Genomic DNA, 27,122 nt, shown 5'->3' with positions numbered 1-27,122 from the left:
TCCTGGCATTTTGTCATAGTATTCAGCATCTGACTCATCATCTGACTTTGGTTACCCTTTATGCTTAACAAGTCAGGTTTTAAAAGCCTGTAATAGAGGTTTCCTAGGTGTGAATTAGAGTTATTAGTTCATCTTTGAGATTTTGGGCTTGAAAGCATTCCCATCTGTTAAGTTCTATGGATTTATCACTACTGCATATGGGATTTATAGGAATACTTATTTTTCAATAATGCTTTTCTTATATACTAGTACATGCAAGGAGTCAAAGGATTTTTTAGGTTTATGTTTTGTAGTACAACATATGGATATTTTATATGACTGTATAATATGAATAGCTATATATATATGAATAGCTATGTATCTGATAGCTTCTAAAAGATACTGGAGTGAAAGAGATATCTTCATGTTTAACTCAATATTGAAATAAAATCATCACCCTATAGTTACTTCACGATTACATTGAGAATTTAACATTTTGATAAATGTATATTGAATAACTGAGAGTTGAACCACAAGAAAATTTATTCTGAAATAAAACCTACTCAGAGATGTTTTTCTAAGCCTAATTCTGGTTGCTATTTAACTTTTTATCTTTAGCTACGATATTTAGCTATAGTATGTTGTATTATAATACATTATACTGTGTCAAATTCTGGGGTGGTCTGTTTGACAGTTGTTTTCCAGCAGACAGTGTTCATTCACTAATTATTTCTTGAGCTCCTGCTATATGTAACCAGATGTTGGGTGTTTCTGGGGATATGATAAGGAACAACAAAACAAAACAAAAAAAACATGGTCCAGTCCCTTAGGCCTTCATGGAAAAAGCAGGTGGAGAGATGGGAAAACATTAATCGAATAATCAAGTAAATGTAAAAAGGCTCTGAGATTAAATACTGTGAAGAAGGGCTGTAAGTTTCTACAAGAACATAAAATAAATGGATGTGTCCTGGGTTGGGGGGGAGTCGTTGGTCATGGAAGACTTCCTTGGCAAATATGAAGTCTGAGTCAACAACAAATCAGAGCAGGGATTGCAAAGGAGGAATTGAGAGAGAGATTTCCAGGCAGAGGGAAGCAATGTGTGAAAGGCTATGTGGTAGGAAGGGATTATAGAACGTTCTAAATCTGAAAAGGGGCTAGTATTTCAGCTAGGAATTCTTTCAGTTTAAGACTCAGGAAATATGATTAGCAGTCACTTACACACATCAAGGGTTTTCTCCTCAATTAAGAAATTCAAAGGTAAACAGTTGCTCAAGATGTTAATTCCAGGGCTTCGCCATCAGTTCTCTGGACCTAACCATATTTATAATAGGAGCACTGGCAACTTCATGCATCATGCATCACCCGTCTGTGTGAGGCAGAAAAAAAATGGGGAAGGGAACCAACCACCAGCCACATCTATCCCCTTTTGTCCAGAAAACAAAATTATCCAGAAACCCTCAGTAATTACCACCTTAACACTACTGGCCAGCATTATGTCATAGAACCACCTGACTCAAGGAATTGAAATCGTTTTTGGCTCTGTCTTAGAGACATGCAGCACCCAGCATAGTCTGGTGGAATTAGCATGCATATGGACTAACTTAAGTGTACATGGCCAGATAGTATTTTAGGCCTTGCAGACCACATCCTATTCTGTCACCTGTTCTTCTTTGTGGTATGTGACTGTCAATGTAAAATCCTTTGAGTCTGTGCAAAAACAGTCCACAGGCCAGATTAGGCTCAGAACCATAGTTTGGCAACCCCTGGTATAGTTGGATAACCAGCTTTATTTGTCTTCAGGCCGTAACATGGTTTTGACTTTGCAAGGGGATCCCCTGCCCACCGATTTAAGTGCAATCCCAGTGTACTGTTTTAGGATTATAAACTCCCTCCAAGTCTTTGATGATATTTAATCTGTCAAGCAGAAGGTTTCCTAGAATGTTACAAGAAAGTATACTTTTGGTTTCTCATGCCCTTAGTCATAAGGTGATAAAGAAACAAAGAATAGACTTTACCTTTCTGCTATGCTATTTTCCTTGTTAATGGTATATGCTTATTACATTACTAGTTTGTAGGCTCTTATGGTCTCCAGTATTCCCTTTTATGGCCTATCCTGTTACCTAAATGCATCACATGGCAGGAAAAAGGCACATTTTTAGTAATTGCCTTGTTATAGCACACTAGTTCTGCTGGATAAGCATATAAAAAGAATAGTTGACAATACCATACCTAGACTAATGCTTTAGAAGACCCCCACAAAATAAGGACAATTAAAGTGATCAGAAATCTGACTTGCTGCTTTCAGCATTAGTTCCTGAGTAATTTGGCAAAAAGCAGTGAAAGGTTTCTGAGTAGAAAATAGCCATTCACATTTAACTGGTATAAATTTGCAAACCATATATAAAATAAAGGTAAAATTATTTAGCCACATCTATAGTCATAAGATTTAGAGTTTTAAAATAATCCTTATATATGGATAAAGCTAACATAGCTGCCTTTTATTTGATTTGGTTTAGCTTTTTGGTTTTGTTTTTCATTTTTATAGGTAGAAGATTCAGAATCTAAAGGTCATCTAGTTTAACCACAATTGTATAACCATTGTCTAATCAATTTAGTGGAATTAATATAAATATATTATTATTATTATTAAATATAAGAAAGGTACATTAAAAAAATTTTTTTGAGTACAGATAGTGTTACATTAGTTTCAGCGTACGGAATAGTGATTCAGCTTTTCTCTATGTATGCTGTCCTCGCCACAGTTGTAGCTGCCATCTGTCACCATACAATGCTATTACAATCTCACTGACCATATTCCCCCTGCTATGCCTTTTATTCCTATGACGTATTTCTTCTCTGAAAGCCTGTATCTCCCATTCTAATAAAGGTAAATATTAATCTTAATTTAAAAGTTTTAAAAAGCAGTACATGCTTATGTCTCAGCACATACCGTATATATTTGAATCCCACTTCCATCACTTATGGACTGGGTAACTTTGGGCTAGCTTATTCATCTGTCTGAGTGTCAGTTTCCTCTCATCCCATAAGGATGTTGGCATGATTACAGTAGATAATGTAACTCAAGTGCCTAGTTATAGTGTCTGTCAAATAGCAGGCACTCCGCGAGTACTTGCTATTATCATTTTCATTCTTAGTGTTTTAAATATTTAAGATATATCTGCACATTACATTTTTCATCACTAAAAGCACTCTTCTTGTTTTTCAGAAAGTACATCTGAGCTGCTGTTGCTATCATCTTTTGAAGGTACAAATGAAACAGGAAACAGTCAAAGTGGGTGCTTCAGGAAAAGACATAAAAGTGACAATGAACCTAATTTGCAGCAGCGACTGTCCTGGGGAAGCAGAAACCGCAATCTTAGTGGAGGAGTGCTGATGGGACTCATGCTCAATAGAATCAACCAGGAGGCAAACCCTGGAGATATAGTCGAAAAACTAGGAGCTGATGCAAAAATTCTTTCAAACGTTATCTCAAAAAGCACAAGACCAACTAGTCTTGATATTGGGAAGCCACCTTTAAGATCAAAAAGAGACAGTCTAGAAAAGGAATCTAGTGATGACGATACACCTTTCGATGGTTCTCATTGTTTGGCAGATAAAGTGGATTCTCCTGTTATTTTTGATTTGGAAGACTTAGACAGTGAGACAGATGGATCAAAAGTGGGATACCCTGCTTCGCAAAACCCCAAGAGGATTCAGCGTATGAGCAGCAGCTTTTCAGTAAAACCTTCTGAAAAAACGGATGTTGCCACAGGATTTGATCCCCTCTCTCTTTTGGTTGCTGAGACTGAACAGCAGCAAAAAGAGGAGGAAGAGGAGGATGACGAAGATAGCAGAAGCGTTTCAACACCATCTGCCAGGCGTGACTTAGCCGAAGAGATTGTGATGTATATGAATAACATGAGCAGTCCTTTGACCAGCCGCACGCCAAGCATCGATTTACAACGGGCATGTGATGACAAATCAACCAGTAAGAAAAGTCCAACATTGGTCAAGGCGTGCAGAAGATCTAGCTTGCCTCCCCATTCTCCAAGGCCAATGAGACTTACCAAATCTAAAAGTTATACAAAAACTGAGGAGAGACCACGGGACAGACTCTGGTCTTCTCCAGCCTTCTCACCTTCTTGCCCATTTAGGGAAGAATCTCAAGATGCATTAACTCATTCATCACCTTCATTTAATTTAGATACACTGCTGGTACCTAAACTAGATGTTCTAAGGAACAGTATGTTCACTGCTGGGAAAGGAGTTGCAGAGAAAGCCAGCAAATGGTATTCAAGATTCACCATGTACACCACATCATCTAAAGTAAGTTTTCTACTTTCCCTTTTGCCTTCCTCCACCACCAAAGTCCCTTTCTTGCAAAAATGTCCCATTTTTACCATGCTCCTTGAACACAACTTTACCAAAAAGACTCTTTGAACGCATAAAGTTTGTAAGTATCACAACTTGAACTTAGATAATAAGGAATGCAAATTCATTAAGGTTATGTTACAAACATACTATAAGTATCGTTTTAAAAGAAAATGACTTGTAGCTGGAGTAAAAATCAGTGTCATATGAAAATGCTTACTGAGCTTTATTATTTCCTTCAAAATGCAGATTTTTTTTTTTTCAGGTAGTGTCTAGCATGCCTTCAAAAATTACTGGCTGACATAGGACTTTTCCTCCTAGTTCAGATGGAGTAGCTTGTGATAGACCTATATACACATCTCCCAAGAGCAAAGAGCTAAATGAAATATAAAAAATCTGTTTAAAGTAATCAGAGAATTGCTAAAGCAACCAGAAAGTAGAGGTGCAAGATTCTAGCCAGAATTGCAGAGATGAGCCCGGAGTTCTACAGCTGCTTCCCCCTGAGGGCGTTTGTTGAGAACAAGGGGTTGCAAATCCAGGTTTTGCCTTAAAGGACTGAGGAGAGCTGGCGGGGGACACAGAACTTTTGGATCTTGTGGAACTGGACAGACGAAAATGGAGGCTTGAGGGTCCTCAGGTACACTGTTTTTTTCCCTTCAAGACTTTTTCCAAATACTGATACTGCATGAGGCAGGAGACTAAAAAGGTAAGCAGAAAGTCTCTGACAAAGAAGAGTTTTCAGCAGTTCCGTGGTGCTGGGAATAGTCACAACGAGTTTATAAATTTTAGGGGCGGGTGGAGGAGATAGAAGCCGGAAGAGCTTTGGTAACCACACAAACCAAGCCCTTTGTTGGAAGTCCTGCAGAGCCATGCCTTAGAAGCATTGGCAAACCAGAGTTGGACTACACCTGACCAAAACTGCAGCCTAGGCTTGACTCAGGTCAGCCTGTGATTGGACTATCAGACTATCTGACACACGAAAGACTGTGTCCTTTCGGGAGGAACAGAATATCATCTGGAGTCCTTATTGTTTTTTATATTATTTAATTAAAAATAGCCGTACCCGGAGACAGGACCATAACTTAGAAAACAAAAGAAAAATTCAGGTGATCCTAGTATTTAAATTAGCAAGAGGCTTTGAAATAATTCTGATATGTTCGAGAAAATCAAGGGAAAGCTGAAGAAAAACAGCTGCAAAGGTAGAAAATTTCACCAGATAATTAACTATTTAAAAAAATCAAGTATAAACTTGAGAACCGAAAAAGACATGAAATTAAAAATGCAATAGTTGGATTTAACAGCAGACAAAATACAGAAAAAGAAAGTTCGTAAACTAGATGTAAACTCAGTTGAAAATATCCACTCTGAAGCAGATTGGAAATCAAACGGAAAATTAAAAAAAACGAATGTAGGATTTAGTGAAAATGTCTAACACTGATGTAATTGAGTTCCAGAAGAGGACAGAATGAGATAGGAGGAACATTTAAAAAGTGAATTGCCAAAAATTTTTCTGAAGTGATTAAAGATGGCAATTCACATATTTAGAAGATCTACAAATGTCAAGCAGAATAAATGCAAAGAAAACCATACTTACGTATCTAATTTTAAGACAGATGAAAATGGAATACAAAGAGGAAATCTTAAAAGTAGTCAGAGAAAAGAGCTATCTTACCTTCAAATGGAAAAACAGTAAGAAACTGCCACTTGTCTTCTGAACAAAGAAGCCTCTTGCTAATTTAAATACTAGGATCAGGGGCACCTGGGTGGCTCAGTGGTTTAAGCCGCTGCCTTCAACTCAGGTCATGATCCCAGGTCCTGGGTTCGAGCCCCACATTGGGCTTTCTGCTCAGCAGGGAGCCTGCTTCCTCCTCTCTCTCTGCCTGCCTCTCTGCTTACTTGTGATTTCTCTCTGTCAAATAAATAAATAAAATCTTTAAAAATAAATAAATAAATAAATAAATACTAGGATCACCTGAATTTTTCTTTGCTATCAGGAGACCCTGGAAAGATTCCTTCTGAGCACTGAAGGACAATAACTGTCACCCTATTTTCCTACACCCAGCAAATATCATCTTTAAAAATGAGGGTGAGGGGCGCCTGGGTGGTTCAGTCGGTTGAGCATCATCGGACCCTTGGTTTCAGCTCTGGTCATGATCTCAGGGTTGTGGGATCAGGCTCTGAGCTCAGTGGGGAGTCTGCCTTAAGATTCTCTCCTTCTGCCCCTCTCATCGGGGGCAGGGTGTCAGAGTGTGTGTGTGTGTGTGTGTGTGTGTGTGTGTGTGTTTGTGTGTTTGTGTGTGTGTTGTGGGTTCTCTTTTTCTCTCTCTCAAATAAATAAATAAATCTTTTTAAAAAAATCAAAATAGGGGAGCATGGGTGGCTCAGTGGGTTAAAGCCTCTGCCTTCGGCTCAGGTCATGGTCCCAGGGTCCTGGGATCAAGCCCTGCATCGGGCTGTCTGCTCAGCAGGGAGCCCGCCTTCCCCTCTCTCTCTGCCTGCCTCTCTGCCTACTTGTGATCTCTGTCTGTCAAATAAATAAATAAAGTCTTTTTAAAAAATCAAAATAAAAGTGAGGGTGATAGTCCTAGCTCCACTGGAGACATAAAGCTGCTAAAGCCCATCCCTCCCACTGATTATAACTGAAAACCCCAGACAAGATGCAAAAAAAAAAAAAAAAAAAAAAAAAAAAGGATTCTGAAAAACCAGGCAGATTGTGGGGGGGACACAGACAGATGTGAATTCCCCATTTTCTTTTCTCATGCATCTCTACCCCAAGAGCAGGCTCCAGTCACAATGTAGTGTGACAGCCCTGGCAGATGAAAATTCAAGAGAAACCCCCTGGTTCCTGGACAGAGGAGCCAGAGAAGTGGACACCTGAGAGCTGGAGAGTTTGAGGGGAATCTGAGAGAAGGGGATTCCCAGATTCTGTGAATGGCCCACACAAGTGTCAAGCCTAGCTCTTGAGCTGCACATAACATAGGATAAAAGTGAACCAACAGAGACAAGTCTTACAGAAGTGACTAAGAATTAAGTCACTATCTACAAAAATTGAAACACAAATTACAGTCTGAACATAACTGAACATAATAAATCAGTAACAAATCCTGCTATAACAAAAGCATCAGTGTTCTCCAAGATATTATAACAGTACCCAACCACACAGCATAACATTCACAGTGCCAAAATAAAATCCAGAATTACTTGATTTATCAAGTAATTGGTTAATTGATAAAACCAGTTCTCAAGGGAAAGACAACCCTGAGATGACCCAAATGTTGGAATTATCCTGACAGAAACTCTGAAGTAGCTATCATAACTAGGTTCCCTGAAGTTAAAGAAAAACACATTTGAAATAAATGAAAAGGAAGGAATTGTCAGCAAGAAATAGAAACTATTTTTTTAAAAGCACATTTTATAACTAAAAAAAATACACTCTGAAGTCATTGGATGGGTTCAGTAGCAGAATGGAGAAAATAGAGGAAAAAAATCCACTGAACATGAAGACTGAGTAATAGAAGTTATCCAATTAGAAGAACAGAGAGAGAAAAACCTTTTGCAAAATGAACGGAACCTCAGAGACTTGTGGGACAGTATTAAAAGGAATAACATATAATTGGGGTTCCAGAAGTATGAGAGGAAAAGATTGTGGTAGAAAAGATACCCGAAGAAATAAATAATGGAGAAACAAGTAAATAAGAAATAACTTCTCAAATTTGGTGAAGGATTTAGATTTACAGATAAAGGAAGCTCAGTAAACTATAGACAGAATAAACACGAGGAAAACCACTTCTACACACACATAAGCAAACTGCTAAAAAGCAAAAGTGCCCATCTGCTAATAAAATGGCTGGTGGGAAGAAAAAATTTAAAAACTTGAAAACTATTAAAGAAAAATGACACAGAGGAATAAGGATTTGAAAAACCATGTATTTTTTACCACAATCCATGGACCAAAGAATACATGGAACAACACCTTGCAATTGTTAAAAGACCTGTCAACCCAGAATTTTATATCCAGTGAAAATATCCTTCAGGGGGAAAGGTGAAATAAAAACATTTTCAGATAAAAGAAGAGAATCCTGGCCAGCAGACCTGTTATGTGAGATAGGCTAAAGGACGTTCTTCAGGCTGAAGAAAAATAATAGCCACAGAGAAAACTGGACCTGCAGGAATGAAGGAGGAATAGAATATGTGGTAAATAGTTAATATAAAAGACTACTTTTTTTCCTCTTAAGTAATTGCCCAAAACAAAAATTATGACATTATCTTATGGAATATTCAATATATGTACATGTCTTACAGTGATAAAGGGATTCACTTTGCTGATAGTCACTATAGTTATGTTATTATATACCAAGTGGTACAGTACTAACTTTAAGTAGACTGTAAATGACTGGATATGTATGATTCCTAGAGCACCCACTTTTTAAAATATGAGATATAGTGGAAAAGCCAATATAGATATTCACATAATCCTGAAAATAACAACTCAACACACACTCAACATGACTAGAAAAAAATAAGTTGTATTATCTGGGCAGTAGAATTATAGATACTTAAATTTTTTTTTCTTTATACAAAAATTCATATTGACTAGATTTTCTTAATGTATGGTTGGTATAACCAGAAAAACATTGAACTTATAGTTTGGTGTTCTCAAGAATGAAAACTGGAAATACATGTCTTTGAAACCTAGATTATTATGGAAAATAATAAAATGTAAATATACATGAAATTTTAAAAGAATAAAATGCAGTTCTAATGGTATCATCCTGGGAGGAAAATGAACAGTAAATAAAGCTTCAAAGTTAGCAAGGGTATCTAAGGTTTCTCTACTTCATGTAACTAAAAATGCTATCTAAATGATTTCCCACCCATGTTTGTCCAAATTAATAGCCCTTGTAAAATTGGTGGTTTTATTTCTGTAGACTTAATGTTGATTAACTGATCATCTGGGTGATTAAACATTTCCTCTGCCTTAGGAGTGACATTTTAAATAATTAAATTTAAATATGAAGGAAATTAAGCTTATAATTATGTCCTTAGGATCAAAGTTCTGATCGTACCAGTCTTTCTTCAGTGGGAGCCCAGGATTCCGAATCTACCTCTTTAACAGATGAAGATGTTTGCCATGAATTGGAAGGAGCCACTTCCTCCCAAGAGAGCAGTGCCACTTCAGGGACTAAGGGAATTGATTTCAGCAGAACAAGCCTGGAAAGTTCTGCCTCCTTAGAAGGTTTGTCCAGTTTGGTCCTACTGCATTTATATGTCGTGTCTTTACCTTTTTTCCTTGTTTCAATTTTGCAAAAGATTTACATGGCTCCAAAGTCAAAACAGTAAGAACCAGGGCACTTGTAGAGAGCTGTGCTGTCCATCTCCACCCCTGCATCTTGTTTTCTCCCTGTGCCTAGAAGTAACCATTTTTATTCATTTTGATTTATCCTTCCATTGTTGTTTCTTTAAAAATATAGGGATATCTTCTTACTCAGAAAGTAATGTACCTTCCCATTCTTTGTGTTTTTCACTTAACAACATATCCTAAAGATCATTCCATATCATCACATTGCATTGTTCCTTACTCATTTTTACGGTTGCATAGTTAATCATCTGTGGATATATCAGAGTTTATTTTAATCACTTCCCTACTGATGGACATTAAGTATCTAGTCTTTGACTATTATAAATAATGCTATGATGCATATATGTCATTATATTTTTGCAAGGGTATCTTTGAAAGATACAAATTCTTCCTTGAAGTGATGCTGCCAAAGTTGCCTTCCCCAGGGGTGTATACTAGTTAGCATTCCCACTGGCGGTATATAAGAATACCTATTTCCCCACAGCCGTGTCAACAAAATCTGTTCGCAGACTTTGGGATTTTTGCCACCTGATCAATGAGGACTGTATTTCAGTTTAGTTTTCATTTATATTCCTCTTGTAAGTTGAGTAACTATTTATATGTTTAAGGACTATTTGTATTTCTTTTTCTATGGACTGCCTTTGTCACTTGTTGGCCCTTTTTTAAAAAAGTTTTATTAGTTCTTTTTATATAGCAATATATAGTCTCATATAATTGCCAGATACTTTCTCCAATTTTGTCAAGTTTTTGTGCATTGTTTTTTTTGTTTGTTTGTTTGGGGTTTTTTTTGGGGGGGTGCCACACAGAAATTTTTAATTTTATGTCATCAAATTTATCAGTACTTCCCTCCTGCTTCTGGATTTGGAGATATTAGGAAAGATGTCCCCTTCCCTAGGCTCACCAGTGTTTTCTTCTGACACTTCTTTGGTTTTCTTTTTAGCATTTTCTGAGATCAACAAACTTTCTGTGTAAAGGACTGTATCTCAAATATTTTAGGTTTTGCAGGCCACACACCTCTCTGTCACATATTCTTTATTATCATTTTCTTTTTCTAACACTTTAAAATGTAAAAACCATTCTTAGCTTTTAGCCATACCCAAGTGGCTTTGACTCCCAATTTAGATATTTAATCCATTTGAAATGTATCCTAGGATATGGTGTGAGGAATGGATTCACTATAATATTTTTTGACGTGCACCTTTGTACTTTCAAAAAGCTTTTATTGGGGCACCTGGGTGGCTCAGTCGTTAAGCTTCATGACCTTCAGCTCAGGTCATGATCCCGGGTGGGGTCCTGGGATCTAGCAGTGCATCTGGCTCCCTGCTCGGCGGGAAGCCTGATTCTCCCTCTCTTGCTGCATCTCTCTCTGTCAAATAAATAAATAAAAATCTTAAAAAAAAAAACCAAACCTTTATTGTAGGGACTTTCAAATGTACACAGACGTGGAAAGAATAGCCCAATGAACCCCCAATTACCCTTTACCCAATTGCAACAGTTATCAACAAACGGCCAATCTTGTTTAATCTTTCCCTCTCCTATAGTCCCACTATTTTTTCCTTGCCCAGTGGATTATTTTAAAGTAAATACCAGACAGCATATAATTTTATTCATCAGTACTTCTATATGTAGCTCTAAAATATAAGGACTTTAATGTTTTATATTGTTTAAAAAAATGGAATTCAACCAAATAAATTTGAAGATCTAACTAGCTTTATTAACAATTGATGAAACAGGCAGCATCCCATCTAGCAAGTTAGAGGGGAGCTCCAAGAACTGTACAAAATGGAAGGTTTTTATAGAAGAAGGGTGGGGTAAGAAAGTTATTAGCAAAAGAGAAAGATATTCCAGGCAAAGTCACTTTCTCTTAGGGGGAAATGTAGGGGGTCCTATCATGCAGATTGCTTCATCTTCCTTTGCATGATGGAGGGATGCATGTGGCAGACTCCCAGGCACTGGCCAGAAAATTCCTGACTGACTGATGAAGACCACACTCTGAGCAAGTTGAAACTGCAGTTAGATTAGGTCTTAAGCCGCTGTTGGGAACTCAGCCTGAGTGATGCCATTGCGGGTCAGTGGTTTTCCTTTTCAAAAAAAATTTTTAACATTTTTTAAAAATTATGTATTTGGTAAACTTACTTTTAATTTTATTAATGTTATGCATGTAATGTGTACACTTTTATGTATGTAAATACATTTCAGAAATTGAGGACATCTGAGTAACCAGCACTCAGATCAAAAAACGGAATGCTGACAATATCCAGAACCTCCTCTCATGCACACATCTGGTCACTGCCCCTTCACAGATAAACATTCTCTTCTAACACTATGTGTTAGCATGTTCTGTTTGGAACATGTACAGTATATATCCTTTGTGAAGCATTCATATTTTTAAAACATAATTGTAATGCTATTACATTTTTTAATGTTTTGATCAATATAAAATTTCATATCAAATATTTAAATTTTCACAGTTGTCTCATAAAGCTCCTTTTATAGGTGGTTTATTCAGTTGGGATCCTGATAAGGTCCACTTGTTGCATTTGGCTAATATGTCTGTTAACTTCCTCTTTGTTCTCTCTGTTTTTCCCTCTTCTCATCCATTCATGAAGAAATCAGGTGATTAGCTCCCTCGCCCCTTTTTTTAACTTACAAGAACAATTTGTTGTGCTAAGAAATAAACCTCATAACCTGATTCATATTTATTAAAGTGAATATTCTGTGCTCCAGATTGATTAGATGTGAAAGGGAGGCTCCCCACATAAATGATTTCATTAGTCAAGGCTGATAGAAGGTACAAGAAAGCAATTCTGAACTAGCTTTAGCAGAGAAGGATTAGAGGGTTGTGGGAAACCATCCAGGGAAGGTACTGCAGTTCCACCAACAACCACCAAGGTTGATGGAGGCTTCAGCCCTCTCTGTCCCTCTCAACCCATCTGTGAAGTCGGCCTAGAACAAGTGGTGGTCCTTTAGAGCTATCTTCTTTTCCCATTGTCATTTATTTACTGAAGCAATCAGGGCATTAGTCCGGATCATGCTGATTGCATCCCTATGATTGTGAAGAGGGAGAGCTAGGTTCCTTTCTCACGAGTTGAAGAATGAATCTTGTGGACAAAGGGGAGTGAGTAAAGTGATAAAAAGTTTTATTAAGCGGGTGTACAAAAAAAGCTCTCGGGAATGAGATGGGTCCCGCCAGGTTTGCCAGTATGGGCCTCCGCTAACATGCCTTAACATTCTTGTGACATCCTGGTTTGAATAAGGACTGGTGATAACATCTTTAATGGCTTACTTCTTCTTTGGGCTCTGGTTATTCTTGGTCACAATGTGACTGCCATTAAAGATCTCACCTCTGATGCCCAGGGCAGTGTGGTCTGGTTTGTTCCCTTATCTGCGGTTTCCTTATGCCTCAGCATTTCTGGGATTACTGTGAGCCTGATCACATAGCCCCCTGCCTCTCTCTCCCTACCTAGCCCCTCCTGTCCCTTACTCAGTGAGACCCTTCAGATGTGTATCAGTGGGTCATATACTTGGGGGATAATTGCCAACATGTATCTGGGGGCGAGGGGGAGAGATAAAGGAAGTTTCCCAAGGAATTTTTATATGTTAATGTAGACTTACAGGATGGGGTAGGGGGCCGGGGGTCGGGTGGGATTGCCTTTTGCCATAGCAAAGTGTCACCATCCAGGAAGTTGAGTCCCTAGAGGAATGTCACTCTGCCCACCTCAAGGACTTGTCAATGGGCTGCAAGTAGTAAGGAAATTTGGTAATTTTTCTTCTGCCTTGTTTCCCACATACATTGGTGTTTAGCATGCTTTTTCCTGGCTTCTTTATTTCTTGTGAACTGGCAGTTTGTCCCATTACTTACATTTTTTACCCTTACTTTATAAAAATATAAGTGTTCATTCGTAACATTTAGTAACTACTGAGAAAAAAGAGAAAAAAAAAGTGTAGGTTACCTCCCAGTTTTATTAACAAGATATAGCCACTGTCAACAATCGATTTGACCACAGAACTCCCCTTACTTTTTGTTGTTGCCGTCGTTTTAATACCTACTAATACCCTTTACTCTTAAGAATATATCTGGAAATTCTTTCCTCATGTTTCAGAACAAGATTACTGTACCACATCTTAAAAGATCGTGAGAACACAGAGAATTGCCAGTAAATCTTTTTATGATTGGAACTGAAATTAGCTATTTTATATGTTTTAGACCTTAGAACTAAATACATTCTTATATTTTAAACATGGAAAAAGAGAAACTGCAAATTAGTAATTAAAAATAACTGGAATGCCTTGTAGCCTGTACCCACAAAGTACTTCATAAGTGAGTAGCCTGTACCCACAGACTACTTCATAAGTGAGTAATGAGGCTAGGGCTCCCCGCCTCCTTGCATGTGGGAAGCCATAGAATCAGAGCACATTTCCTTGAGTTTGTACTCAGAACAAAAATGCATGCCTTTTTTGTTTTTCCCCTAAATTACCTTTGCTATTTTGAGTAGAACAGTTGGACATTTTATCAGAGAATTTACAGAGGTAGAAAAGATTTTCATGGGGCACCTGGGTGGCTCAATGGGTTAAAGCCTCTGCCTCCGGCTCAGGTCATGATCCCAGGTCCTGGGATGGAGCCATATTGGGCTCTCTGGCCAGCAGGGAGCCTGCTTCCTCCACTCTCTCTGCCTGCCTCTCTGTCTACTTGTGATCTCTGTCAAATAAATAAATAAAATCTTAAAAAAAAAAGATTTTTATTAATTGTAATGGTTTTCTCATTAATTTCTCATTAATTATAATGGTTTTGCTCTTTGTTTTCTAATAATGAACAGGATCCCTGTCAAAGTTTGCCTTACCTGGGAAAGCAGAAGTGGCATCTTCCTACAACACAAGTAATACAAATATCTTCCAGAACTATGCAATGGAGGTATGGTTTTAATCCAAAGAGCGTCTTCCTTTATTACTTACACTACTCCTAGAACTTACGTTCCCTAAGTATTCACGGTCAGGGGCAAAGTAATAAAAAGTTAAATATGTAGCATCTGAAAATGTCAGAATGTATATTGTAACTGAATAAAATCTCCAGTATTTCAGAATACTGAAGTCATACTACTTCATCTCTGTTTAGGAAAGTTCCATGCTTCTTCTGGGATTTATCAAAGTACAAAAGCATTTCCATTTTCAGTATTTCTAGTTTCCCTTATTATCTCTGTGTTCTTTTTGAACTTTTATTTCACATTTGAACCTCTTAAAAACCAATTCTGCTATGCAGGCACACTTTTGTGATGAGAGGACATGGAGTGTTCTGGCATTTATTTCCCCACTCCCCATCATGTTTTTCGTTTCTTGTGTCAGTTTGATGTGGTTATCTGCTGGAGATGCTGCTGTGTGTCTCTTTTTCTCACAATGAAAAAGTTATGTTTTTACAGTTTAAAAGTTTTCCCTAACTTTTGTCTAGAAATTGCTTCCAGGGGCGCCTAGGTGGCTCAGTCATTAAGCATCTACCTTTGGCTCAGGTCGTGATCCCAGGGTGCCTGGGATAGGGCCCTGTATTAGGCTCCCTGCTCCGAAGGGAGCCTGCTTTTCCCTCTTCCACTCCCTCTGCTTTTCCCTTTCCCACTCCCCCTGTTTGTGTTCCCTCTCTCACTTTGTCTCTCTCTGTCAAATAAATAAAATCTTAAAAAAAAGAAAAAAAAAAGAAAAAGAAATTGCTTCCAAATACATTTGTGAGTGTTGTTGCTTCTTCAAGACTAGTTTGCCTAAATTTGGAAAATAGATTTTCATGTAGCTGGGAAATAACTATGAGCACAGATATTACAATTGACCCAAGTTTCTCATGGCTTCAGGAATTTCTGTATTTTATTCATGTAATGACAGCATTTACATTCATCTATAGCAACACTTCTTAAACTGTCTTTAGTGACAGACCAGGGTTTTGTTGGGGTTTTTAATTTCCAATCTGTCATGGTTTATACTCTTGTGAAAATGTGTATTGATCACAAACTTAGATATTGCAGCAATGACCAATTTCTTTAAGGGTTTCTAAGTCCTCTTCTCAATTTCTTTACTGAACACAAATCAAAAAGAGTTTGTGGACCCACACTTGTCTGATGACCACACTATGAGTAGCACACAGACCCATAACATGTAATTACAAATACCTATTTTGGGTATTAGTAAATTAATGCTTGGATTTGCTTTTTCACTAATAAAACCATGGCAGGTTTTGTAGTAATTATAATAGTAAGTTCCCTTTCTTAAGTGCAAGTTTCCCTTTCAGGTAAAAATTTTGAAATCAATTTAGCTGAGTGTAATCTATTTTTGTTTGTTATTTTGTTTGCTTATAAATTCTGAATCCTTCTGACTTACAGTTTTCTAATAGACTTATGGATTGAAGTTGTTTTTAATTCATAGTATCTCCAACAGGCTCACTTATGTAAAGTGTTGTTTTCTCCCATAGGTTCTTATCTCAAGTTGCTCTCGGTGTAGAACATGTGATTGTCTTGTCCATGATGAGGAAATCATGGCTGGCTGGACAGCAGATGATTCAAATCTCAATACTACATGCCCATTTTGTGGCAATCTTTTCTTGCCCTTTCTGAATATTGAAATAAGAGATTTAAGACGGCCTGGAAGGTAATGATTTGTGCTTTCTTTTTCCTTCATGTTTAAGGATCGTATTTACTAGAATATCTCTTTTCTCAAAAACTTCTTTAATTCACATTGCAGATACTTTCTGAAGTCAAGCCCATCTACAGAAAATATGCATTTTCCATCCTCTTTTTCAACTCAGACAAGGCAGTCTTGTATCTCAACATCAGCATCTGGTCTTGACACATCTGTTATTTCTGTTCAAGGGAATTTTGATCTCAATAGGTAATTATAATTCTGTGGAACGATATTTTAACATGTATTGCACATGCTTCTGAAAATGACAGAAAAATCAGCTGACCATTTAAAATTTCTAGTCTCTCCCGGGTGGCTCAGTCGGTTAAGCTTCCGATTCTTGATTTCGGTTGAGCCCATGATCTCAGTGTCATAGGGTCGAGCCCCACATCAGGCTCTGCACTGGGCCGTGGAGTCTGCTTGTGATTCTCTCTCTCCCTTTCCCTCTGCCTTGCTTGCATGCACACGTGCTCTCTCAAATTTCCATGTATAATAAACTTATAATCTTAAGTTCTTTCCCCTAATTAAAACAGTATTAAAATTCTCTAATAACCTAAATGTTTAAACAGTTACAGTGTATGCTTTATGAATCCTGAGAGTTTAAGCTGTATAATTCTTATAGGATAATGTTTACTACTGTTTTAAAAGTAAAAAAGCACGTGGAACACCTGGACTGGCTCAGTGGGTAGAGCATGTGACTCTTGATCTCAGGGTCATGAGTTCAAGCCCCACGTTGAATGTGAAGCCTACTTTAAAAAAAAAAAAAGTAGATATTCTATAGAACACTTGAAGTTCACCATGAACATCTTTTTCTCATCCCTGTCTCTTTAGAACTTAAGTCAGTCCTAACTTACTTCTACTTTGGAATATTTAATAATCTGAGAAGGCATTTAAAGGTGATAGAGGAACTGTAAAATCAAAGTAAGACTTTACAGTAAGCCTAGTATAAGTGAATTTACACTTAAAACAAATGCAGAAATTGACTCCATTTTGGAGAAGTGCCAGGGACACCACATTCATAACGGGGCAGGTGAAGTCATAATGGTAACTGCATGTGCAGGAAAACATCCGAGGTACAGGCCAGCTGGCATGCCCTACCTGTTTGATCCTAAGTGCCTAGGCAGCACAGCTGTAAATCTGTGTGATGGTAGGTTTAGTGGAGCCCTTTCTCTGGCTGGGTCCACTAGCTTGTGACTCCTGAAGGAAGAGGTGCCTATTTTCTCTGCTTTGTATCCTCTGGGCCTACTAGAGTTCCTGACATATAAAAGTTGTCCATTAACTGTTTTGATAAATGAATGACTTTGGAATACTTAAAGTTCACTGGATAAATAGGAAATTTAACATGATTTAATTTCATTAATTAAATTTAATTTAATTTAGACTACTTAAAAATATATCCTGTTCCCCAGCCAACTTCTGATGAACATCTTCATTTGATTTACTTTGGTATGCCTCCAGCTCTGAGTCTAAAGAGCTGGATGTTCTGGATGAAATAAAGTAAATCTAGACAATGATATGCTTTTTTTCCTTTTTTCAATGCCCAAGCAAATCTAAACTGCTGGAAAATACGTGTGCCCGAAGCATTCAGATCCCTGCTGATAGATCAAAAACAGCTGTGTCAAAATGTCCAATATTTCCAATGGCCAGGAGTGTTAGTACTTACGGCCCCTTGGATAAGGAAGACACTAGAGGCCAGAAGCTCATTCCTACAGGCAGCCTGCCAACTACTTTACAAGGAGCTACTGTATGTATTTTGGTGTTTTTTAAAATTTGGACATTGATGATTTACATTTGATTCTGTTCCCGTTGTCCTATATAGTCTTATTAGCTTTGATATTATAATGCATCAAGAAGAGTTTCTAGGGCCGTGATACAATTCTAGTATTTTCTATTTATATGGAAATCATTGACAGGAATTTTAAAAATTGATTTAGTATAATCAATCTTGTATTTTCCATTTATGGTTTTTTTATTTATTCAACAGGATTCTTTAGGATTAGAGTGGCACCTCCCCAGTCCAGATCCTATCACTGTTCCATATCTTAGTCCTTTAGTGGTGTGGAAGGAGCTTGAAAGCTTACTGGAAAATGAAGGCGACCATGCAATAACAGTGGCAGACTTTGTGGACCACCATCCAATTGTGTTTTGGAACCTGGTGTGGTATTTTAGACGTCTTGACTTACCCAGTAACTTACCCGGACTGATTCTTTCTTCCGAGCATTGTAACAAGTATTCAAAGGTATGAAAATAAAAATTAACTAAAAGGCAATGCTACTGTCACCATTGTAATACTTGCATATTCTAAATGACAAAAAAGTAATTTTTATGCTAAGTTTTTAAAATAACCATCTGAATCATTGGATCAATAAAATTATTTTCTTTGCATTTACAGATAGTTTTTCTTCTTACAGCCTAGCAGTAAGATGAAATCATGTTTTGTAGCCTTCTTGTAAAATTGACACAAAATGGGCTGTGTTTTGGTTATAATCTCAAGATTATAAAGTCAGTGACTTTAATGAGAAGAGTTCGTGCTTTGGCCCCACTCGTGTCTCATACCTCTTTCAAAACAAGCGTTACACATTTTTAGGAGGATGTCTGTAATTCCTAGCTCAGTCATGTGCTACCATTCTCCCCAGTCCTTTTCTCTGAGTTTTTGCTTAACATCTAGATAGGTTGTTATGTTTACTTGTATTTTTGATCCATTGTTGTATAAAGGTGTTTATTTCTTCATATGTATCACCACCACTAAACTGCAACATCTCCAAGTTCAGGAACTTTTTGTGCCTACTTGTACTCATGTCTGTGTGTATCGGTTTGGATTTTCCGCACATGACTGATGTTTGACCAAGAGCTTAACTCAGTGAGTTATCAAGGTAGGGTCTTAGTCTGATGTAGAATGAGGCTCCTGGATTCATGGTGCCCTTTTTACTGATCTAAGTATTTGATTAAACCTGCTACTTCAGAGGGGGCACCTGGGTGGCTCAGTTGGTGGTTACGTGTCTGCCTTCAGCTTAGGTTATGATCCCAGGGTCCTGGGACTGACCCCCGCATTGAGCTCTCTGCTCTGCACGCAGGGAGTCTGCTTCTCCCTCTCCCTGTGGCACTCCCCCTGCTTGTGCTCTCTCTTTCAAATAAATGAATAAAATCTTAAAAAAAAAAATCTACTTCAGAGATCATTAGCTTCTCAATTCAGCCCATCTTCCTTAAGTAGAGATAAAATGCATACAAACCAGTCATTTTCTGTTCTCCTTTCTCTCTTGCACACATATATCCTAAAAAATATTTATAAGGATCTTTATAAGATATTTACAAAATCTTATCAGGTAAGGATCATTAATGAATATCTCTTTGTTCTTTAACACAGATTCCTCGCCACTGTATGTCTGAGGATAGTAAATATGTTTTAATACAAATGTTATGGGACAATATGAAATTACATCAAGATCCGGGACAACCCTTGTACATCCTCTGGAATGCCCACAGTGAGTGCTCTCATAGAATGCTGACTTCGTTTGTGTAAGAGTAATCTCTGCTTGCTTTATTTAGCAATAGTAAACTCATGTGTAACTAACTTCTATTTTACTTTACTACTTTTTGTCTTACAGGTCAAAATCGTACACTTTTGTTTGAGAGTGAGTGTTAAGTTTGATGTTTTTAGTGCTATCTTCCATGGAGGCCAAGGGGTTTTTTGTGGGGGTTTTTTTGTTTTGTTTTGTTTGAGTGGTACTGTGTATGTGCTGGAGGGGGTTATGTTTTGTGGATTTCGCTTTTAGCCCATTGCTTGTCCTAGTTTCTTCTTTTTACATATTTGTTTGTTCCCATCCCAGGCTGCTGATTGAGAATTTCCTCCACGGGCTGTCTTAAGGAAAACTGCATTTTTAGTTTTTGTCTGTTTGAGGCCACAGAAAACTTTAAGCCTATTTTCAGCATTATGAGTCTTATTTTTTTCCCTTTTTTCCTTTCTCATTCTTAGATTTTTGTTCCTTTATCTATTGCCCTTAATTTGCTTTTAGTGCTTTGTAACTTCTTGAATAACTATGAGTTGCTGCTTAATTTTTTGTCCTTTATACATAGAACATTTCCCTTCATCTGTTCTTTTGTTCTTTCACAGCCCAAAAGTATCCAATGGTCCATTTATTGCAAAAAGGTGATAATTCATTTAACCAGGAACTATTGAAAAATATGGTAAAGAGCATTAAAATGAATGATGTTTATGGACCAATGAGTCAAATTTTAGAGACATTGAATAAATGTCCTCATTTTAAAAGACAGAGGTAAGTCTGTCTTAAATGAATATATTGTTACTCTAAGCAGATACATATTTTTGGCTTAGTAATTTGTTTGATCACTTCATGCTTTTATTAGCATCAGTATTTTTGTACAAAATATAGAGATTATATGAATAGTAATATCTTCTCCACTCCTTTCCCCCCTAGGAGTTTGTATAGAGAAATATTATTTCTCTCGCTTGTAGCCCTGGGAAGAGAAAACATTGATATAGGTAATCTACTGTAATATCTACATGTAATGTTTGTATGTCATGGTATTATTTTCAAAGTATTTTTGTATCGGTAGTCTTTAGTATTATTTTAATATTATTTATTGTTATTTTAATATTATATTAATGTATTAGAAGAATTCTTTCTTTGGTTTTTTTAATTTAAGGTAATAGATACTTTGGTCATATTAGTAATAGTAATGATAAATGATAAAAGCTAACATTTTTTGAAGCTTACTGTGTGTCTGACACTGTAGCAAGTACTTCCCAAGTATAATCTCCTGTAATTCTCCCAAAAGCCCTATGAGTTAGGGACTGCTGTCATTTCAGAAGGGATGTAAGGTAGCTATCTATTTCAAGAGGCCCCAGACTATTTTGATTGGTCATCTCCTTCTCCCAGTGATTGTGCTGGGCTCCCTTTAAGTTGCCACTTCTAAGTCTCAGGAAAGGGCAGGAATAGCCCCTGATAGAAAGGAAAGAAGAAAGGGATAGCTGTTAGACATTGAGAGATTGGAGCAGAGTTTAGGCATTTTGTCTGAAAAGTTATAATGTGAATAAGTTGATGAAAGTGACAATGATACATATTTAAGTTCTCTGATGTTGAGTGGTACCTAACGTGGGTGCCCTGCTTAAGTAAACCCACTCCCAGTTAAAGAGAGAATTTGTAATCAGCCGTAGTTTTTAGGTGATTGTATACTGTCTTAACAAAAACATATCTGGTTATTTAGTGCTAGTCAACACTTTGGTTGGCTTTTTTTCTTTCTTTCTTTCTTTCTTTCTTTTTTTTTTTTTTTAGATTTTTAAAGATTTATTTACTTATTTGAAAGAGAGAGATCTCACAGAGGGGCAGAGGGAGAGGGAGGGAAATAGACTCCCAACTGAGCATGAAACAGGACACAGGGCTTGATCCCAGGACCCTGAGCTCATGACCTGAGCTGAAATCGAGAGAGTCAGACCCTCAACCGACCCAGGAGCCCCTCAAAATGATGACAGTATGTAATAAGCTTATGTGCCCTATTACAAGTCGCTCAGCCAGACCATATGGTACATGAATAAAGAACAAGGGCACTCCCTGCGGTGCTGGCTTCCCAACAAGTTCATTAGCAGGTGGGAAAGAGTAAGAGTTAGTGAGGGAAGTAGAGGGCTTAGAGGAGCCATCCCTAACTGGGAATCTCAAGGGGTATCAGGTGCCTTCTGACCAATGGTAACCTGTGTCACTGGGACTTGTCAGTCTTGATGCCAAAAGAGAGCTTGTAGAATCCAGAAGCAATGATATGTGTGGGTGAGATGGCAAGCATCTTACAGAATGGAACTACTAGGTAAGGGGTAATATCTTTTATGTACTCATTATCTAAAACGGTTAACCTTTTCTGAGCACATTTTACAGAAAAGTCAAATTTAGTTAAACTTTAGAATAAATGTCCTGGGTGCCTGGGTTCTTCGGATGGTTAAGTGACTGCCTTCGTCTCAGGTCATGATCCCAGAGTCCCAGGATTGAGTCCTACATCGGGCTCCCAGCTCCATGGGGAGTCTGCTTCTCCCTCTGACCTTCTCCCCTGTCATGCTCTCTGTCTCTCTCTCTCTCTCAAGTAAATAAATAAAAATCTTTAAAAAAATAAAATAATGTCCTGACCCCCTAAAATAATGGTGAGAGAGGGAAAGTATAAAAGGGTTTTCTTTTATCTCAGCAATCTGTCATTCACTTTGCTCTAGCCAAAACAAGCATCACGTGCCCCCTGGGTGGTGCTGTGAATTTCCTCATCCTTGCACCCCTTCCCCAACCAGAACCAAATTTACAAATACACTTCTTTCCTGACCCTAACCCCCATGCAAAATTTTACTCCTCCTCTATTAGAACTGCTTGGAAATTATTATATAGGTACTGTTTACTGATACCTTAAAGGAGTTTGCCATTTCATGAGTCTAAGAGCCCTTTTCCTCTGACTCTTTGAAGACAGACCTGATAGTAACTTCCTTTGCCAATTCTTTGAAGGCTTCTAGAAACATCTGAGTTCTTAGGACCTGTCTTTTTTGGTCCTCTCTGGGTGCAAAGCTCTGGACAGTCTGTATATGTTGGGTGCCCTCAGAAAACTATCACTTTCTGTGTAGCCCCAGAGTTGATGCCCAAGGAATTTAGAAACCCAAGAAGGATTGGAGACTAGAACAGTAATAGGAAGGGGGGGGGGGGAAGCAACTTGAAAACAAATATAAATGAGTAAATAATTGGAATTAGGATGGACTGGTGGAGGGAGAACCTGGATGTTAAAAGGTTTATTTCTGGAGGCTTCTGCTGAGAGGCAGACCAGACTATAGGGAGAAGGTACTTAAAGTGCATTGTGACCAGGAGAGAGAGTGGAGAATGTGTCTGGGAACAAAGTCTAAGGGACCTCAGGGCCAGAGAAGTTTAAAAATAAGGAAGGCTTCAGAGGAAATGGCACTAAGTTGAGAATTTAGCCAAAATATGAGTGGGGGAGAAAACAAACAAACTTTAAAGTTTGCAGGAAGACCCTGAAGTGAAGAGTCTAGCATTTTTGAGTAACTGAAAGGCCAGGGAAGACAGGATTCAAAGAGAAAAGGTGGAGTGTGGAGTGAAATGGGCTCAGAGAAGCAGGCGGGGACTAAATCATACCATCTAACAGGTGCTGCCAGGTTTTTTGGATGGAATCCTCAGTGCAGTGGGAAACATCTGGGGGATTTTTTTTTTTTTTAAGATTTTATTTATTTGACAGACAAAGATCACAAGTAGGCAGAGGGGGACGGCTCCCCGCTGAGCAGAGATCCCAATGCCAGGCTCCATCCCAGGACCCTGGGATCATGACCTTAGTCGAAGGCAGAGGCTTTAACCCACTGAGCCACCCAGGTGCTCCCATCTGGGGGATTCTTAAGCAGGAGAGAGACATGATGGAATATGTCTTATCAGGATTTCTAGTCTATGGAGAATAAATTGGGTGGGAACCCAGTGGATAGTGAAAAGGACAATTAAGAAGCTAATGCAATAATACAAGTGAAGGGGTGCCTGGGTGGCTCAGTGGGTTAAGCCGCTGCCTTCGGCTCAGGTCATGATCCCAGGTCCTGGGTTCAAGCCCCACATCGGGCTTTCCGCTCAGCAGGGAGCCTGCTTCCTCCTCTCTCTCTGCCTGCCTCTCTGCCTACTTGTGATTTCTCTCTGTCAAATAAATAAAATCTTAAAAAAAAAAAACAAAACAAAATCTTAAAAAAAAAAAAAAAACAAGTGAAGCCAGGTGGTGGCTTAGGTGTGATATTTTAAACAAAACTAACATTTAAAGAACAAAGAGGGACTCCTGGCTGTCTGGGTGGGAAGAGCGTGTGACATCTGATCTTCGGGGTCATGAGTTCAAGCCCCCACATTGGATGTAGAGATTACTAAAAAATAAGTGGATAAACTAAAAAAGAAAAAAAAAGAAAAAGAGACTGATTTGGTTAGGAAGAAAATAAATCTGCTCATTTAAGAGTTAGGAATTGGAGGGATGCCTGGGTGGCTCAGTTGGTTGGACGACTGCCTTCGGCTCGGGTCATGATCCCAGAGTCCAGGGATCGAGTCCCACATCGGGCTCCCAGCTCCATGGGGAGTCTGCTTCTCCCTCTGACCTTCTCCTCACTCACGCTCTCTCTCACTGTCTCTCTCTCTAATAAATAAATAAAATCTTAAAAAAAAAAAAGAGTTAGGAATTGGAAATTGGCCTTACACTAAAATGGCTTTTAAAAAATTTAGCTATAAATCTGAGCCCAGTAGAGATCTGTGTTTGGTATCTTTGTTTGGAAAAATATATATATATGGCCCAGAGAAATATAACCAAGGAACATCGTACTCAGAAGTTATATTAAGTCATAGATTTCCTAGTTGAAATAAAGGTGGAAAAGTCTGGACAAATTCCAGTAAGAAAGGTAAAACTTACTTAGAATTAAGGACTATTTGATAGAGAAGGCTAATGGAAGTATAAGTGTGTTTAACCTATAATTTTGTTTGTAAATAAATACTGTATGAATGTGTTGAGCTGCCCTTTCTATTAAAAAGTGGAAAAAAATGAATGGGTTCAAATTGCAACCAGAGGGCTTTGAGCAGAATGTTGTAAATGTTTGTGCTTTTTTGGCTTTGGGGTTTTTCTTTTTTTGGTGTTTTTTTGTTTTTTTGTTTTTTTGTTTTTTTGTTTTTTTTAGAGAGAGCACGTGCCTGTGTGTGGATGGGGGCCAGGGCAAAGGGAGGGAGAGAGAGTCTTAAGCAGGCTCCACACCCAATGCAGAGATGGAACTGGGGCTCAGTCTCGTGGCCCTGAGGTCATGACCTGAGCCAAAATCAAGAGTCAGATACTTAAACCAATTCAGCCACCCAGATGCCCTGAATATTTGTTTTTTAACTATAATGGTTGTGAAACACTAGAAACTATTAAAAATAAGAAACTTGCCTAATGATTTTAATGTTCAACTGGAAAATTAATCATGTAGGAACTTATATGTAGATACCTATATAACTTTCTACCTGATGAAACAGAAAAAGAAGAGCAAACTGAACCCAAAGCAAGCAGAAGAAAAGAAATAATAAATATTACAGCTGAAATAAATGAAATAGAGAAAAATAGGGAAAACTATTTTTAAAGATAGAGAAACTGATCAGAATCAAAGTTGATTCTTTGAAAAGATTGATAAAATTGATCTTCATTTAGACTAAGAGAAAAAGAGAGAAGACTCAAATTAGTGAATCAGGAATGAAAGAGAGGATATTCCTACTGCCCTTCCATTAACAAAAAGAATTATAAGTTAGTATAATAAATAATTATATGCCAATAAATTCAATAACCCAGAAGAGAGAGGCAAATTCCGGCAAAGACATAAACTATAAAACTGACTCTAGAATAGAAAACCTTAACAGAGCTGTAACAATAAATAGATTGAATTGATAGTCAGAAAGCTCCCCAGAAAGAAAAACCCAGGACCAGATGGTGAGTTCTGTCAAATGTTTAAAGAAAGGTTAACACTAATTGTGATGGACTTCATGTTTGTGCCCTATCTCATGTGTAGCCCTAATGTAATGGCATTTGGAAGTAGGCCCTTGGGAAGCAATAACATCATTTGGTTGGAGCCCCCCAAAATGGGATTAATATCCTTAAAAGAAGAAGAGAGCCATCTCTCTTTCTCTGCCACATAAGGATACAGGGAGAAGACAGCTGTCTGAAAACCAGGAAGAGTGCTCTCACCAGACACCAGATATGCTACCATGGCCTTGATCTTGGATGTTCCAGCCTCAAGAGCTGTGAGAAATAAATGTTCATCATTTAAGCCACCCAGGCTCTGGTATTCTGTTGTAGCAGCCTAAACTAAAACATTAATCCTTCACAAACTCTTACAAAAGTAGAAGAGAAAGGAGCACCTCCTAACTCATTCTTGAAGCCAGTATTACCAAAGATGTCACAAGAAAGGAAAACTACAGAGCAATATCACTTATTGACAGTTCTCAACACACTGCTAGCAAACCAAATCCAGCAACGTTTAGGAAGGTTTATATTCCACGACCAACTGGTATTTATCCCAGGAATGTAATGTTGGTTCAATGTACAAAACTCAGTCACCACAATATATCATATTAATAGAATAAAAGACACACGTATCTCTGGGGTACCTGGCTGGCTCACTCAGAGCATGAGATTCTTGATTTCAGGGTTGTGAGTTCAACCCCCACGTTGGGTGTAAAGATTACTTAAAAATAGAATCTTAAAAAAGAAAAAGACAACACATACCTCAGAATATGCAGAAAAAGCATTTAGCAAAATCAATAAACTAGGAATAGAAGGGAATATCCTTAATTTGATAAAGAACATTTATGAAAAAACCCAGATTAACACCATACTCAATGGATTCCCATAAAAAATTAAAAATAGAAATTTCATATCATCCAGCAATTACATTTCTGGTTATATACCCCAGAGAATTAAAAGTAGGATCTGGAAGAGATATTTGTACATCCATGTTCATAACAGCATTATTCATAATAGCTAAAATGTGGAAACAATTCCTGTGTTCATTGAAGGATGAATGAGTAAGCATAAAATGTGGTCTATACACACAATGGAATATTATACAGCCTTTAAAAAAGAAGGAACTTCTGGCACATACTACAACATGGATGAACCTTGAGGGCATGATGTTAAATGAAATAAGCCAGTCACAAAAAGACAATCATACAGTTATTAGAGTAGTCAAAATCATCAAGACAGAAGTAGAATGGTAATTGACAGGGTGGGAAAGGGA

General features: G+C 37.8%; 1 protein-coding gene across 8 annotated transcripts in view; it reads left to right on the top strand.

The window, feature by feature from the left end:
• DENND4A (DENN domain containing 4A) overlaps positions 1-27,122 on the top strand; it is a 149,164-nt gene that overhangs the window by 118,692 nt on the left and 3,350 nt on the right. For 5 of the 8 annotated variants that reach the window (XM_047736990.1, XM_047736989.1, XM_047736995.1 and 2 more), the window contains 11 exons: positions 3,206-4,305; positions 9,397-9,586; positions 14,527-14,621; positions 16,155-16,330; positions 16,424-16,570; positions 17,906-18,104; positions 18,345-18,599; positions 19,725-19,842; positions 19,966-19,992; positions 20,472-20,634; positions 20,797-20,861. In XM_047736990.1, coding sequence (XP_047592946.1) covers positions 3,206-4,305; positions 9,397-9,586; positions 14,527-14,621; positions 16,155-16,330; positions 16,424-16,570; positions 17,906-18,104; positions 18,345-18,599; positions 19,725-19,842; positions 19,966-19,992; positions 20,472-20,634; positions 20,797-20,861 — 2,535 coding nt within the window. The remainder of the gene's footprint in view (positions 1-3,205; positions 4,306-9,396; positions 9,587-14,526; positions 14,622-16,154; positions 16,331-16,423; positions 16,571-17,905; positions 18,105-18,344; positions 18,600-19,724; positions 19,843-19,965; positions 19,993-20,471; positions 20,635-20,796; positions 20,862-27,122) is intronic. The other 3 variants (XM_047736996.1, XM_047736993.1, XM_047736992.1) reach the window with 1 other exon arrangement.

Source organism: Lutra lutra, chromosome 7 (genome assembly GCF_902655055.1).
Source record: "Lutra lutra chromosome 7, mLutLut1.2, whole genome shotgun sequence".
NCBI classification, from domain to species: Eukaryota; Metazoa; Chordata; class Mammalia; order Carnivora; family Mustelidae; genus Lutra; species Lutra lutra.
This window is presented reverse-complemented; position numbering and strand designations above follow the sequence as displayed.